The sequence below is a fragment of the Mollisia scopiformis genome, assembly GCF_001500285.1.
Source record: "Mollisia scopiformis unplaced genomic scaffold LY89scaffold_3, whole genome shotgun sequence".
NCBI classification, from domain to species: Eukaryota; Fungi; Ascomycota; class Leotiomycetes; order Helotiales; family Mollisiaceae; genus Mollisia; species Mollisia scopiformis.
The window spans coordinates 918,845-933,776 of record NW_017263583.1 but is presented as its reverse complement, the minus strand read 5'-3'; the positions used below and the strand labels follow the sequence as shown (position 1 = coordinate 933,776).

The 14,932-nt window shown below is 47.7% G+C and overlaps 7 protein-coding genes across 7 annotated transcripts; 2 read left to right on the top strand and 5 right to left on the bottom strand.

Moving 5' to 3' along the window:
- Positions 1-300: 300 nt before the first annotated feature.
- LY89DRAFT_664367 (uncharacterized protein) lies at positions 301-627 on the top strand (the record flags this gene model as incomplete). Its single annotated transcript, XM_018212765.1, has 1 exon — positions 301-627. One exon carries the CDS (start codon positions 301-303, stop codon positions 625-627), a length of 327 nt encoding a protein of 108 aa, XP_018076917.1.
- A 432-nt stretch (positions 628-1,059) lies between these two features.
- Positions 1,060-2,499, bottom strand: LY89DRAFT_762858 (uncharacterized protein; the record flags this gene model as incomplete). Its single annotated transcript, XM_018221582.1, has 5 exons — positions 1,060-1,628; positions 1,681-1,822; positions 1,871-1,905; positions 1,968-2,019; positions 2,069-2,499. The coding sequence occupies 5 exons, from the start codon at positions 2,497-2,499 to the stop codon at positions 1,347-1,349; spliced, it is 942 nt and encodes a 313-aa protein (XP_018076916.1). The 3' UTR covers positions 1,060-1,346.
- Positions 2,500-3,033: 534 nt separating this feature from the next.
- Positions 3,034-5,019, bottom strand: LY89DRAFT_636708 (carboxylesterase; the record flags this gene model as incomplete). Its single annotated transcript, XM_018211495.1, has 5 exons — positions 3,034-3,451; positions 3,515-3,846; positions 3,895-4,002; positions 4,056-4,698; positions 4,750-5,019. 5 exons carry the CDS (start codon positions 5,017-5,019, stop codon positions 3,194-3,196), a joined length of 1,611 nt encoding a protein of 536 aa, XP_018076915.1. The 3' UTR covers positions 3,034-3,193.
- Positions 5,020-5,415: 396 nt separating this feature from the next.
- LY89DRAFT_680696 (uncharacterized protein) lies at positions 5,416-7,736 on the bottom strand. The gene is made up of 6 exons (XM_018214125.1): positions 7,258-7,736; positions 6,909-7,147; positions 6,762-6,861; positions 6,213-6,671; positions 5,754-6,064; positions 5,416-5,702 (listed from the first exon to the last, which is right to left on the bottom strand). The coding sequence occupies exons 1-6, from the start codon at positions 7,425-7,427 to the stop codon at positions 5,674-5,676; spliced, it is 1,308 nt and encodes a 435-aa protein (XP_018076914.1). The 5' UTR covers positions 7,428-7,736; the 3' UTR covers positions 5,416-5,673.
- Positions 7,737-8,298: 562 nt separating this feature from the next.
- On the bottom strand, positions 8,299-9,610 carry LY89DRAFT_607240 (arad-like aldolase/epimerase). Its single transcript, XM_018210449.1, has 4 exons — positions 9,349-9,610; positions 9,259-9,300; positions 9,049-9,212; positions 8,299-8,995 (listed from the first exon to the last, which is right to left on the bottom strand). The coding sequence occupies exons 1-4, from the start codon at positions 9,519-9,521 to the stop codon at positions 8,517-8,519; spliced, it is 858 nt and encodes a 285-aa protein (XP_018076913.1). The 5' UTR covers positions 9,522-9,610; the 3' UTR covers positions 8,299-8,516.
- An 863-nt stretch (positions 9,611-10,473) lies between these two features.
- On the top strand, positions 10,474-11,229 carry LY89DRAFT_303703 (uncharacterized protein). The gene has a single exon (XM_018206591.1). It carries the CDS (start codon positions 10,581-10,583, stop codon positions 10,974-10,976), a length of 396 nt encoding a protein of 131 aa, XP_018076912.1. The 5' UTR covers positions 10,474-10,580; the 3' UTR covers positions 10,977-11,229.
- A 1-nt stretch (position 11,230) lies between these two features.
- On the bottom strand, positions 11,231-12,426 carry LY89DRAFT_303726 (uncharacterized protein). Its single transcript, XM_018206592.1, has 2 exons — positions 12,029-12,426; positions 11,231-11,979 (listed from the first exon to the last, which is right to left on the bottom strand). Exons 1-2 carry the CDS (start codon positions 12,252-12,254, stop codon positions 11,474-11,476), a joined length of 732 nt encoding a protein of 243 aa, XP_018076911.1. The 5' UTR covers positions 12,255-12,426; the 3' UTR covers positions 11,231-11,473.
- Positions 12,427-14,932: the final 2,506 nt, after the last annotated feature.

The following is a 14,932-nucleotide window of genomic DNA, read 5'->3' as shown; positions in this document are numbered from 1 at the left end:
TCACTACTACTGTAATGTCTGTTGTGTTTTCGTCTGATCTTGGATTTAAAATTCAGTACTTAGTTCTCGTTTCGGAGAACAATCGCTTTTACGGTACCAAGATGTTGGGAAGATGTTTTGCGAGTGTCATCCATTTCATGCAAGGATAGGTATGTATGGTGTTCCTCGGCACTCGTCAGCACACCCGTGCTTCGACCAACACTGTCAAATCGAGCGCGTCCAGTCACAAATTCCTGGAGTCTTGCTCCCCAATTCATGTTTCTATTCTCACTGATTCTATACACTGTAATATCCTTCCTCATGGTTACCAAGTATCTCTACTCAACTGGGACATCAGACATTGGAGAGGCCAAGAATTTTCCTTGGGAATACCGAGTCCCAGATACCGAGTTCTTTGACCCCTCAGGCTTCAAAGTCGGCAGTACGTTCTTAGCATGTTTCTCGGAAGAGGAAGCACAAGATATGGGTCTCGAATCGAAATTATCCCTTAGCAAGACTGAGAAGCTTGCGTTGCTCTTACAGACTTTGCAAGACAAACTCAAGTTCGAGGACGATACTGCGAAACCGTTGAGTTTCTACCAAGTTAACTATGATAATTGGAGAAAAGTGGTTTTTAGTACGATTTAAGTGTCCCACTTATTTGAACAACGCAGAGTAATGAGTTCATCAGGTCAAGCGATCATCCAAAGTGCACTAAGCCACAAACAAGAAGAAGAGAAACTCTGTAGAGAACGAGCAGCAAAGAGCGCCAAGATAAAGATATCCTCAAATCCCAACATTATCTATCATTCATGCTAGAAGATCGAGCTATCATGCTGAAGCAGAAGGTATTGCCAGGAAGATGAAGAGCAGAATTGATGTGGAGCTTGGGAGTGATTCGCCGCAGGCGATATGGTCGAGGAAGATTATTGCGAAGGCTGTTTGGAAATAGGGGAGGGTTGCGGAGGCGAGGGAGTTGATTGAGGAGGTGTTTTGTTTGATTGAGGGGATGGGGGAGGGGAGGTATGAGGTGTATCAGGTGGGGAATAGGGAGATGTTGGAGGGTATGGTGAGGGAGCTTGAGGATTGGAAGGTTTTTGTCTAGCTCGAAGACACCGAGTCAAACCAGTGTTCATTGTATCTAGAAATACTGCAAGCACTTGAAATAGAAAGTCGGCTGGACGTATAGGTAGCTCTAGCTAGACTTGTTCGCACGGTGATGTTTAGGTAGAATACTCCATGAGACTGAGGACGGCTTAGTTCCATGATGAGATAAAGTGTACCGATTGTGATCATCAATAGAGAATTTGATCTTGCACACCGGGCTAATCTAAATTTAGTAATTGGATATATTAGGGTATTCAAGCCTACCAGTAAATATGACTGGACCATAGAAACGTCCACTGAGTACATAGGGCCCCGCAGTCTTTACAAAGTATTGGCAGGAGTGCACGGGCGACATGCATATACATGTTGACTCTCTGGCCAGGTTGAAAGAGCGATTCCCACGGATTTCGAAGATCAATGCTTTGGGTCGTTTTGCCGTCCTCAGAAAGAAGATAGAGCAGGAAATCACCAGCTTCGATTTTACGCACAGCTCTACCATCCCAAACGTTCTCAAACTTCATCTTAAGCACAGTGATGAATTCCTGTCCCATTTAGCAAACCATCTGTGACCTCGACCTTTGCAGATCCTCTCACCTTGGTAGACTGAACAAGCTCAAGACTGATTGGCCATGTCCGTCCCCTCGCACAAAAAGAGATCGGTTGTTGCCGCAGGACTTGATTCGGAATTGCTCTCATGACCTCTTTCACTTCTTGGTACAACAGTAATTGCAGATGACTGAAAGATTGGTCAATTTAATCCTACTCGTCAAAAAGCTGAGCTTACTGAACTTCATTAACGTCCTCGCCGATTGCACGACCCTGGAAGAAATGAGTGCCAGATCAGACGACTGGTCCACATGTGCTTGATGCACAGAGCCCACGAGACTTTGATACTGTTCGTTCTGGCGCCGACTCTCAGCGGCGTTTCGATCCCTAGTATTATCGATCAGCAAGTAGATATCTCTCGTTGGGTATAGCATACATATGATATGCCGATAAAAGCATTTTAATGATATCTACCCGAGCTTTGAGGTTTTTCTGGCAACGTTCTACAGCTTCCATTTCAAAAAAAGCCCATCTGATCTTCATGATACTCATGCTCATAAAACGATTCTTGGCTTTCGTCCCCTTGCCCAAGGACCGCGAATATTTTTGAAGTTTCCGAAATTGTTCGGCAAGGAGTTGCATGCTATCCAAAGCGTGTCTGGAAAGGTTAACAAGTATCAGCGACGGCTCCTCTCCGTCATTGTAAAGACTCTGGATCGCTTCGAGGGCATCTTTGTATGCTTCGAGCTGGTACAGAAACTCATGGTACTGCGTCTGAGCACGCCCAGTAGCGCGGATCGCATCTGTGATGGCGACAACGAGCTTTAACGCTTCGATAAAGTCACCTGCTGAAAAACCGCACGACATCGCAACAACGAAGATTGATGTTAGCGGTATGAGTAGGTAAGAGGAGTTCAACGAACAACAGACTGAACACCGCTACGAGGAAGTAACAAACTGAAATGCAGTCGAGAAGTTCAAATGCAGAGACGCCGGGTGGCTGTGAGAACTGCTCACACAAACAAGCAAACAAGACCTGGGCCATCATGCACATATCCGCAGAGGATAACCACCCACTGGAGGGGTAACGTAGCACGAAGGTTGGCGCTGCATTTCAAGCCAGCAAAACGGAAAGCCTAATGCTACATTCTCATCACCACTGCATTACAAACGGCAGCCTTGCGCATTTGACTGACTATGAGCGTAGGACAGCCATGTGTGCGGTTGCACTGTACCATTATTAGAAGGACATGCATAACCAAATTGGATCTAGTTGATGGCAATGAGGCTGAGAAGATTATATTCTCCATGCCCAAATCGAAGTTGGGTATGTGAAACAGTAGCAGGCAGAATATTGATAGAATTTGTCTGTGCTTCACCAGATTTGACCCCTCGGAGTAGGCGTTCAAAGGCACCGGACACAGTCCTAAAAGAAGAGCTTCGTCACGAACACTTCCTTCCTTCTCAACCAATCAATCTCTTCATTGGAGGTACTAACCTCATTATTGTCCCATACCTTGACAACATCGCACTTGCCTTCCGAAATCCAAACCACCTCTCCTCAAATCGGAACATCCGCACTAACACTCCTCCAAAACCCACACCTCTCACCCAGCATCTCCACCTTCAAATCCTGAAACCCATCCGCCAGAATAACAAACTCCTCCCCCGTCCTCCAATTTTCCGGCACACCGGGTTCACTCGCATTCGTCAACTTATGCGCATTCGGATCGCCCGTCTGGAAAAAGGACGCAAAAGCGCCTGTAAAGCCGTCATAAATCAACGGTTGCGTTTGCTGAACGGCGTTTACTTGGTTCCACTTTACCAAATTTATTATCAGTTATGAAGGAATATAATGATAGAGGTAGAGGGGGGGACGTACGTAGATAGTATCACTAGCATGTTTAGCTGGAGGGATGGAGTATTCGCCCACGTAGCTCTTGTTGTGGGCCGCTCGGGCCATCCAATATGTCGGGCATGCTAGTACGATGTCTCTGTATATTAGACCCGCTCTTGTGTACGAGGTATTATAACTTGGAATTAGTTCTGAGGATCCAATTTCGGGATAGAGGTTTTGGACTCGGGCTATGTTTCGGTCTGAAAAGCCGAGTAGAAAACCTCGGAGCCAGGTGTTGAAAGATGCAACGCTGGAGTTGAAAGGCGGTGTTCCGCTATTATTCGCTGAAGCTAGACCCGGTGGGATGAAATTCTCTCCTTTTCCTAATCAACATCTTGCTTCAATACCCTATAGGAGATCCTTACCTTCATGCGTATTATACATCCCCCACCCGATATCAATATTAACCTGCCCCTTAATCGTCGCCTGACTCAACGGCTGCGTCAAGAACTTCCCATCAATAACTGGTGCCCCTATTCCACACATCAGCATGAACCAATTTACCCGATTATCAGGAGTAACTTACAAGTATAAGAACTAGTATTATAAGTATGACTCCCACTAATACTCAACGCTGCAGTCCTAATCGTTTGCACATCCACACTCTTCAAGCACTTCAAACTATCCTCTCCTTCACACCCCGTCATCTCTACCAGACTATCATATATCGCCTGTGCTTCCGGCGCATCATACTCATAAGTCTTTGGCCAGAAAGGACTACTCGCTAACGCCTTACTGAAAAGTCTCGGTTGCGTATTTCCCCCATTAGCAATAACCTGCGCGACAACACTACCAGCACCCGCTGACTGGCCCCAAATACTGACATTCCCTTTATCGCCTCCAAATTGCTCAATATACTTGTTGACCCAGATCAAGGCCGCTTGTTGGTCTAAGAGCCCGGGATTGAGGTCCGAGGTTGGGTCTGAGGCTATCTGGGAGCCCGGGAGGAAGCCAAAGGCGTTGACGCGGTAATTTGGGTAGACGAAAATGAAGTCATTGGAGGATGAGACATTTAGGACGGGATAACTGGCTGGTGGGAGAGTGAAGGAGCCGCCACCTTCTATGAATGCTCCTCCGAAGTAGACGACTACGACAGGGCGGAGAGGCTGTGGTGTTGACCATGGGCGCGAATAAAGGCCTAGGTAGAGGCAATCTTCTGACCCGTTGACCTGAGTTCTTGTTAGCATTCGACGAGGAAGAAGAACGATTGGGATATTTACTGTTCTTTGGGGACAATAGTCAAAGCTCTGATCCGAGTTGTAGGTTCCATTGGTTATTGGGGCTGGTGGCTGCGGTGCTCTGAATCTATTCTCGCCTATCGGCGGAGCAGCAAAGGGAATCTTTCTCCAGTAACTAAGGTTGTACGTCGAAGAGTACGAACCCTGAAAAGTGCCATAGTCAAGAGAGACGAGAAGCTCTTGTGCTGTGGCGGAGGAGAGAAGACAGGCGAAGAAAACACAAGTGAGAATTACCCTAAAAGTTCTAGCCATTGCGACCCGATTCACTCTACCCAGGAGTTGAGGTGAAAGTACAAGACGGGACGGATAAGACGGGACGGACAAAGCCACTACTTTGGATGACCCAATTCTGTTTTGAGACCAACATCGTCGTAATAGCAACAAATATATATGTGTCTTCAGACTTGCTTCGTTGTCGTCCAAGATTATAAAAGTTGGCGGGGTATGGGGATATGGGGTAAATCAGATTGACCAGTCGGAAGGATCGCAGAAGCACTAGCATTCCTAGCTCACCATCCGGTTGATTGAAGATCCCATCATGAACTATCAAGTCGGTCTTCAATAGACCGAATATACTTAATTTTTCCGAAACATAAGCACTGCGTTCCACACGACCGAACGCATTGCAATAAAATGCGGGAAGAATGGGGTTGAAGTTCGTCATAAGGTGTTGCTGAATACATATTGACGTAAGGAAATGCGTATGGAGCGCTTGGCCATATGAATACATAGGTATACGCTTTGCAGCTTTCTGCAGCTCTCATTGATGGACTTGATCTACTCTCCAAAAGGAAACAGCAGTAAAGAACGCTCCTTGAACTCCTCCAAAGTGACATGCGGTGATGCAAATTGAAACGCCCTGTGTCACCCCGACTTAACGCCCGTGGAGATTCAAATATCTCCTAATTACCAAAACGGATCCCGATGACGGTGTCCTTCCATTTGTTAGTCAAGTGTAATGAGGCCATCTTAGCGACGTCTCCGACCTTGCATGAACATCTCATCGGGACCGGTCCCGAAATAACGATGAGGAGCATCCATTGGGGGTAGGTTGTCAGGTCGGTCCTCTTCAATTCGTTCAATCATCTCTTTCATAATCAGATGAGGGAGATCTGGGTTATCTGAAAAGAAGATGTGCGTCTCATCCGGAAAGTTCTTTCCAAGACGAGCTTGAAGGAACCCGACTCTCGACAGCACCTTCTTCAGTAGAGGATCAACGGGACTGACGCCGTTTTGCAGTGTCTTGCATGAGTACAAGACAGTTGGTACTGCGGCTTCAAGACCAGCAACTTCGAAGCTGTTTGCAAGGTCAAAAGAATTCAAAGCATAGACGTGCCACGTGCAGAAATACAGAGGAAAAGAGAAAAGACTTGTTGGCTTGATGAGGCGCAGAGAATCCATGATGCAAAAGACTTCTTGCAGGGAAATTAAGAAGAGTGCCATACCTGTTAATGATAAAGCCAGCAATAGCAGCTTTGAAATCCTGCATCAAATACCTCTCAGCACACACGTAGACATCAATACTGAGCGAGTATGCCAATGACCAGGTCCTAAGATCCTCAGGAGCCATCCGATCTCCAGCAACATTGAAAGGTTCGTCGATGATCACTACTTCTTCTGCTCGATGAACTCGCCGTCGATCACGGGTTCTTCTTTGCGGCGGACCGACAGGACCACGAGGAAAGCCATTTGGGTGGAAAGCATGCGCTGGAGGGGGAGGCCCACCACGATGGCGTAGGGGTGGAGGATTGCGTGATGCACCACAGCTCCAACATGGTGGGCCCATCATCTCTGAGGTACAAGCAGCACAATTGCAGGAAGGGCGGTGCCGTCCTGGCTGCTTGCGTCTTTCATTCTCGAAGGCTCTCTGCGCTCGTCTTCGCCGCCTTCTTCGAATTCGAGCACTTTTGTTCTCAGTGTCAGTATTGAAACATAGCAGACCAAGACGAGGCTCAAGACAAGGCTCGGCTTGTTAAACAGATAAATTCGCATACCTATTATCACTCCCGGTCCCAGTACTATCAGACACCGATTCGCTACCTGACATATCCTCGTCTGCATCTTCTCTTCCTTTGCCCTTGTCAGGTTCAGCAACTGCAGATGTTTAGCAAGATGGTAGCCAAAAGAGGCTTAATGCTAACCAAGAGCCGTTGACATTGACTTTATGGGTATAAATTTCTCCTCATACAACCACGCAACCACAAAACTAAATATGTTTGGGTCCTCCTCTGGCAAGTCAATCGCTTGATCGTCTGCCTCTCGAAACTTTCCATCTATCGCCTTGCTAAAGTACTCCGACTTTGTGAGGATCGCTTTATGGACAGGGAAGGTCTCGGCATGAGGTCCGACTCGAACAGGAATGATAGGCGATGAATATCGTCTGAATGTTAATTAGCCTTGATTTTGAGAAGTATGATGCTCCAGAAGCTCTGGCGCATTGCTTGAGGCTTCGACAAGCGCATGTGAGCTAAAGATAGGGTGACAACTTACCCATCAACTGTGGAAAGCCATAAATCTTTCTTTGGGTCTGCAGTATATTTTGGCTTCACCTCCTCTTCAATGAAGTCTAATACAACAACATCTGGCGTCGTTGTGCTGGGAGCTCTCATGGCAGCATCCAACGACGTCTCGGGACGATCAGCACCCCGCGTTCTAGCCATTTGCCTCAAATGTCGCACAGACGTTGCGACTTACGTGCTCTGAAAACGACTCACAAAAGTTGGAGAGAAGAAAGAGAATGAACGATGGGACGATAAGTATGCAGTGGCAATGCTCTGCTCGTAGGCTCGCAGGTCAGGCTGCCGTCGTGAACCCACACCTTTTCTCACACCGAGTTCACGTTGGAAAGAGCGGTTGCGCGACAAGCGGCCAATCAAGCCCAGGAGCAATCCCTCCTTAACCACGATAGGACATGTGAATCTGTAGGAACATTATCTGCAGCTGTTATTAGTCGTCTAGCAGATATTTTTCTTGCAGACCTGGATGCATCGACCGCAGAATGGATCGTCACGCGATGCCTGGTACAGCTAGATGGATAGACTATTCCCCACATGAGGGAGGCTCTGAGACTGCGTGGGAGTCGCTTTGACAGCCGTGGTTCATTGTGGTTCATTGTATGGCTGGTAACGATGTGATGCGATTGTATTGGGTGCATTGCAGCCGGAGTACTAGGACTTGCAGATGGGGCTGTCGAGCGATAGGCCAACAATGATGTTTCTGACGGAGACCTGCAGGTCATTGACGGGTGAAATCTGGATGCAAAGTACGTCCGAGATACGGTCTCACTGATCTCAAGTCCATTGGCGAATTGTTGAGAAGGATGAACGCATCGTGGGTCTCAGAGCAGCTGGGGAGGAAAGGAACCATGCAAAGTACAAGGTTTATATCACATCACGTGCATGGCTCCCGTGACTCTGAAGGCACGAGAATGTCTTAGACTCGTGCAGCTTGCATTAGATCGTTGTCTTATGCATGATAACTGTTGAGAGTAGTGGCAGAATCTATGCTATCTTGTTGCAATGATAGTGGCTTATGGCGACTCCGATTCGAGGAGAACAATTCTGATTACGGGGTACAAAGACAGAGGTATCTACCTAGGTACCCAGGCTATGCAGGCCTAGATAGACATACGACGAGGAACAGGTTCACACAGAAGTAAGAGAAATGACTCAGCCAATCAGAGCTAGCTTTCCGTTGAAACGACTCCCTTTTCTCTCGTTCCTAGTTCCTTTCTCAATATCATCCACCCCTCACTTCAAAAAGTTACCATTAGTCTTGGCCAAAATCTCATCATAATACCCCTGAAACGCCAGCCATCCTTTCGCTGGAGTTCCTACCTGATCATAAGTAAATGCAGCTTCCTCATCCCCAATAAAGATCTTCTTATGTCCACTTCCAGCCGAAGCAGCATCAACCAGCAACTGAGCATGACAAGTCTTATCCAGACTCATAAACCAGAACGCGGCTTCATCCACAGTCTGACCCACCGTCAGAAGTCCGTGGTTCTGCAAAATCGCTGCTTTTCCATTGCCAAGACACTTTGCAATCCGGATACCTTCTTCGCGGTCAAGGACGATGCCCCCGAAGTTGTCGTATACGGCGTGAGATTTGTAGAAACGGAGAGAGTCTTGGGTGATCATGTCTAACTCTCTGCCGAAAACTGAGAAGGCCTTGCCATAGACTGAATGGGCGTGGCATGCTGCATGGACATCTGGTCGAGCTTTGTGGACTAAGATGACTACATTAGCAGGGTATTTTCGAGCAGAAGCGCAAGCTACCTACTTTCGGAATGGATTGCAAAAGCAGCTGCATTGATAGGCTCGTCACCAATCACAACGTCACCACCCTCATTCACCAAAATAAGATCACTGACACAAATCTGTGAGAAGTGTTGCGACAACGGATTAAGCCAAAAATGATCCGTCAAAATCGGATCACGGACAGAGCTACCAGACATTAACAGTTACCATTACGATAAATTCTCAAACTCACATATGCCCAGCAACACCTTCATCGAACCCGCGTTCCGCAAATCTAACCCTATCAGCACACAAGCCCAATACCAAGGATTGACACCCTCACACCCGAAAAGCAGCAGCGAGATGTTGCTTCCGATACAACCTCTCCTCCTCCAAACTCTCAAACTTGGGATACGATCTGATCTTTAATTTCTTTCCCGAGACAGTTTTGCCCAGTGCTGCGACTTGGGCATTGCCCGATGTCTCGCCTACAAGGGTCGTTGCTGCTGGTGCCATCTTTTTCACAGTTACATATGCTATGAATACGATATTGTGTGAGTGATGCCAAGAATATATTATCTTAGAACACAAGGTGAGATGGAGATGGGTGGCGTTGTGGAAGGGAGATATCGGTACTACCCCACAGCGGGGAACTTTGGAAAAGTGGGGTGGTTCGCAATGTTTCCGGGTTGGGAAGGCTTACTTGTTGATCTTACCACCTTGAACTGCTTAATGCAGACCTTCATATACGTTTTATCAGAATTGTCATCTCTGCTTTGTCTTTATGCTAAATTCGGGATGTTTTGCTGATTCTCGATTGGTGAAATGGAGACCAGTGCCTTCTCCAGCTCATCAAGATCTGGCCAGCGTCAATCTTTCAATCTTCTCATATGGACAACTGATATCAATTATATACTTTCATCGCGTTGCAAGAGCTAAAGAGTGACTTGAAACGCTGGATGCCACATTTAGAGATTACTCCTCCAAGACACTTTGTCCAGCTCTGAAGATGTCCTAGCATCTTGCGGCCGACAAGAGTACATATCGAAAATCCGCTGACTGTTGTACAAGCATGAAGAATACTATCGCACTCTCTGACCAAGACCCTGCTGTATCACACCAAAAACACAACATAAACATTGGTAACCAGTGAGATCACTCGTCTCTCACTTCTCTCTCCCGATATGAACTCGCAGGCGGCCGAACTCGAGGCCACCCATCTCTCCACCACACCTCCACCACAGCACAAGCAAAGTTCATATCAAGCCTATCTCGAACAAATAATAAGCAAAACAAAAAGCTAGATATCTCTGTGTACAAAAGAACTCGCAATGACAAGCGAGCGCGAAAGGGGGCTACCATCCTTCCATGCACACACTAACCCTCTACCATGATAGCACCAGACCCTGACTTCAGGACCTATCTTCATTCTAGACCTCACTACAGCACTAGTCTATATTCCCTCTCCATGAATGACAGAAAGTCACGATGGAGAAAAAGTTAACATTTAGCACCACGACGGTACCCAGTGACGTGATGGACGACGGCGTATCCACATGATATCAACACCAATACATGGTGACTACAACCACGACTTCAACTTCTCCTCTACCTACATTCATTAAATCTCAAAAACCAAAACCAAAGAATAAAGTAAAAATGGAAAGGATCAGTACGTCAAATCCACCGATTTGTTGCAGCAAACCCGTCATGAGAAAACACGCACTAACTTATACAGCAAAACCCACCACGACCACGACCTTCAACACCAACTCCCCACCACCAACCACCACAGCCCCCTCTAACCAGCAATTCCCCACCACCACCTCATCCCGAAAATCCTCCTCAGGATCCCCAAACGCCACGCCAGATGATTGGTTAGATTTCTCATCTTACCTGGAAAGAGAACGGGAGGAAGAGGGCAAGAGGTGGGTGGAGGAATTGTTGGGTGGGATGCCTAATGTTGCTTGAAGGTCCCTGTGGAGAGGCTGGCTGCGGACGAGGGAGGGAGGGAGGCTATGCGGAGATCAAACAAAGCGCGCCGAGAGATCGGATGAAAAGAGGGGAGGGGTGAAACAGGGAGAGAGAGAGATGAGATGAGACGAAAGATGGGGTCGGTGGGAAGTGGAGTGTTTGTGTGCAGGAAGAACTTCCGTTGTGCAATTAGAGATCTTGCTCAAGGGAAGATGAAGCCGTCACCTGAATTAAAGGGAATTGAAAGAATAATAGAAATTATGTAATTTAGCTTGCTTGCTTTTTCATTTTTCATGTCCATCATTCGATACAAACATCTCATCTCAATAACAACACAGTTCAGCTACCTCTCAGAGAATCCGGGTATTGTACAAAATGACTTCAGAGACAAACGCCGTAGCATGAGATAATCCGGTATATGCATCCATCCCCCGAGGGTGTTTTTCTGTACTTGTACGATTATATTACCACACAGCTCGATATTCATCTTTCTCTTACAAAGCAAAGGCAAGGATCAATCCTCCGAACAGTGCCATGCTGCCTGATGCGATGTTGGCGACGGCGGCGTTGGTGGTTGCGGAGGCTGGACCGCTGGATGTCGTGGTTGCGGAGCCGGTCTTGGATGCAGTGCTTCCAGCGCCAGTGGTGGTGGGGGTAATGTAGGTCAAGGTTGAGTTTCCGGTTGGCTTGACGGAGGTGGCCGTTGACATGGTGGTAGCGTTTGAGGAAGCAGTCTTGACGACAGATGTGATGTTGGCGGATGAGGTAGGTGTGGAGGATGGGGTGTACGCAGTTCCGGTGCTGAGGATCATTGTCTTGGTGGAGACTGCGGTCACGCTTCCTGAGGAGGTGGAAGAGGCGCCGGTGATGTGGAAGGGGAACGAGTATTGGAAGATGGTGGTATCGGAGTCGAGGGTGAGCTTGAATCCGTAGGTCGCGAAGGAAGCAATATCAGATGGGATGGCCCAGCTGTACTTTCCGACAGAGTTTTCGATACCAGCTAAGAGATTGTTAGTAGAGTTACACGACAATTGACGCGTCGAACGTACCCTTAACAACATCACCCAGGCTCAGAGTGGCTGGAGTAGCACCCTCGAGGAGTGTGATTGAGATAGTTCCGGTGTAATTCGCAGAAGGCTCCCAGATGATATCCAGAGTCGAACCAGCAGCCACATCTTGATCTTGAGTTGGTGCGGTGATGGGATCGAAACCAGCAGTTTGGGCGTAGGTCGAGGCGGCGAAGGCCAAGACGGCAGAGACGGTAGAGAAACGCATGATTGAAGATTACTTGTACGAAGAGGAAATGCTAAAGAGCGTGGTGTATCGAAGATACAAAGAGTGGATGGAAGTTGAAAAAGTATTAAGGGTGGTAAATCAACAGGATGGTGGTCGGCGAAAGAATGGGAGGATGGGGATTTTGTAGAAATCGGCTCCAAGCCGGGAGTAGTTTCCACTTACCTCAATTAAGCTAAACACCGAACCAGGACCAGCCAAGGTTGAGGGTATTTCGAGGTGAGCGGGTCGCGCACCATTGGCGGCCGTGAAGTTGGGGAAATGAGCTCTTCCTTCCCCCCTGACCGTGCTCAGCCCAAGCAGGGCTGAGTAAGAAATAATGAAAATTATGCAGAATTAATAGGCAACGTTGCCAGCGCAGCCATGCGACCCTTCGCTCGAATGTGCCTGGCCTTCAATGGGATATATTGAGCTGACAAACATTCGAATGCGCCAAATATTGACAGCGTGAGCAATGTTCGACTTTTCCTCGAGTCCGTGGCCCAGATCCCCGATGTTTTGGTGATGAGGATCCACTCCCTTATGCAGGCTAACTCTATCGAGCCTTATGCAAGCTTAAATCTCACATCAGGCCGTTTCTGGTGCATTTTATGCAGGCAGCCAGACACTAAAATGACGATTGGTCGTCGGTTCCTGGATCAAATTACGCTTAAAGATGGTGGGAGGCTTGGCCACGGTTGGCAGCATGCGACTCAGTGGCCGCGAGCAAAGCACTGAACACTGTCAGACTTTTCTCTGCCCAGGGCACGTTGATGTCACAGTCGACATCTGAGAAAGCTTCGTATTGGAGTGAGTCTCAGACAGCCACAAATGAGCGGAGGATGGCATCTTCCACCATGGCTTTGGGCTGAAGAGGAGACGAAAGAGGGCAGAATGGCTTCTTCCATCATGGCTTTGAGCTGAAGAGGAGATGCTGGCGAAGGCTGATTTCACTCTCGCCGACAAGTTGACGAAAGAACGAGCATAAATTGCATCAAAATTGGCGAACCCCACTCAACCACTTAAGATTAAGGTCAGTTTCGCTTCATCTTAGTACGAAGTAAAATCCTCCTTTACAGCCGAGTTTGTGTCGATCCGGGTGGTGAAATCTGCCAGTCATGAGAGGCTCGGTGTCTTCAGTCGATGTGCCTTCGTGATACAAACGTTCGGCCAGCGTCAAAAACGCCTTGATCTGTACACCATCGGACTTATTCGTACGTGTCGAGAAGGCTCCAGTTCAGCCCTAGCCATGACTTCCAATGAAATGTTCAGATCTCGCCATGGTGTCTTCATACCTAGCAAGATCTGGTTGCCGTGTAGTGCAAACGGCTTCAAGATCAAGGCTAAGACTGAGCGATTTCAGCGTTCTCACGATACTCAAGTCGGCGCACCTATTTTCGCATTATTTTTAGTATGACTGAAGAGAACGTTCTAGTGAGCAGAAGATTCAACAGTCTTGCTGTGTGACAGAGCAAAGCCCAGATCATGGCTACACTGTCAGCACTAGGACGGCAACAAAGTTCTGCCACGGGAGATCAGCGTTTGACAAGATCTTTGCAAATTCTCCATTTTCCTTGACATCAATTCCTGTGTTTTCATTCGGTTGGTCGGCAAGCATTCTGATGGACTAGATCGTGTCATTGAGTAGCAGCAGAGGTGCCTCGCTCCTCAATCTCTTGTATTTTCACGTTGGAAATGGTCAATCGTTGACCTACGGTATTTCCAGGGCATTTACATGTTACTTTCTCCACAATTACGTAGCAAGTTACCACAATCGTCCTTCCAGCAATCTTCAATCGATTCTCTCCTCATCATCCATCTCCCATCAGACGAATAGTCACATCCGCGCAATCATCCAGTCAGCACAAATCAGCACTACAAACCTCATTCCTCAACTGGTCTACTTTTACGACAAAACGGATGTACCTGCATAATTATGCCTCCATGCTCGAGCCAGCCGTTCCTGCATGCGAGATCCGAGATCTGGTTTATCTGAGTATCGGGCTATTGTCATCATGGATGCTCCTAGCCACCAATCCACGCCACTTCTTGCCAAAGGTCAAGAAGAAGAAGAAGGAAGGTCTATCATTACTCTCGTTGGATATGCCTCGCTGCAAGTGGAGAGGCTGGGCAGTATGCTCAAGAGTCAGGGCGAGAAAGACAACCGGAACACGGTAATCTTTCAAAAGACTCGCAAGGTTCCTATCCTACGAAACGGTTTCTAACAAGATTCTCAGTGAACGCCATAGGTTTACGTAAGGTCACCTTCATTCTTGAAGCGACTCTCTCGCTACCCCTTTCCGGCTCCGTCGCTTGAAAAAAAACTACGACGTGCAACAAAACTTTCCACGACGCTAGCATCCAAACACAGAACACTAAATCTACTCCGACATCCGAAACCTCTAGACCAACACCTCCTGCGACTCTGATGTCGGTGCTCAGCGCGGAGCCGAACATCCATTGCGTGATCCGGAGGAGAGGCATAGGGGAGTGAAGACCGGTTCTGATCGAATAATGTCCTCATAAATTCGGGCAGCTTGCTCATTGTACAGTACCAGGTGTGAAGGCGAGAACGCGCAAACCAACCTAGTCGCCCCCGGTTCGTCTGAATACAACTCTTAGTGTCTTTCTCACCATAGTTCAGCAGGGCTGCGAGTAGGTAGTCACCGTGTTCTTTGCCG

Coding starts and splice junctions, on each gene's coding strand:
- LY89DRAFT_680696 (XM_018214125.1), bottom strand. CDS start 7,427: ATGGCTAGAACGCGGGGTGCTGATCGTCCCGAGACGTCGTTGGATGCT. Junction 6,065..6,212: donor GCTGGCTTTATCATTAACAG/GTATGGCACTCT, acceptor CCTTGCAAACAG/CTTCGAAGTTGCTGGTCTTG. Junction 5,703..5,753: donor CGATGAGATGTTCATGCAAG/GTCGGAGACGTC, acceptor AACAAATGGAAG/GACACCGTCATCGGGATCCG.
- LY89DRAFT_607240 (XM_018210449.1), bottom strand. CDS start 9,521: ATGGCACCAGCAGCAACGACCCTTGTAGGCGAGACATCGGGCAATGCC. Junction 9,213..9,258: donor GAAGGTGTTGCTGGGCATAT/GTGAGTTTGAGA, acceptor AATGTCTGGTAG/CTCTGTCCGTGATCCGATTT. Junction 8,996..9,048: donor TTTTGCAATCCATTCCGAAA/GTAGGTAGCTTG, acceptor TAGTCATCTTAG/TCCACAAAGCTCGACCAGAT.
- LY89DRAFT_303703 (XM_018206591.1), top strand. CDS start 10,581: ATGGTGACTACAACCACGACTTCAACTTCTCCTCTACCTACATTCATT.
- LY89DRAFT_303726 (XM_018206592.1), bottom strand. CDS start 12,254: ATGCGTTTCTCTACCGTCTCTGCCGTCTTGGCCTTCGCCGCCTCGACC. Junction 11,980..12,028: donor CCTGGGTGATGTTGTTAAGG/GTACGTTCGACG, acceptor ACAATCTCTTAG/CTGGTATCGAAAACTCTGTC.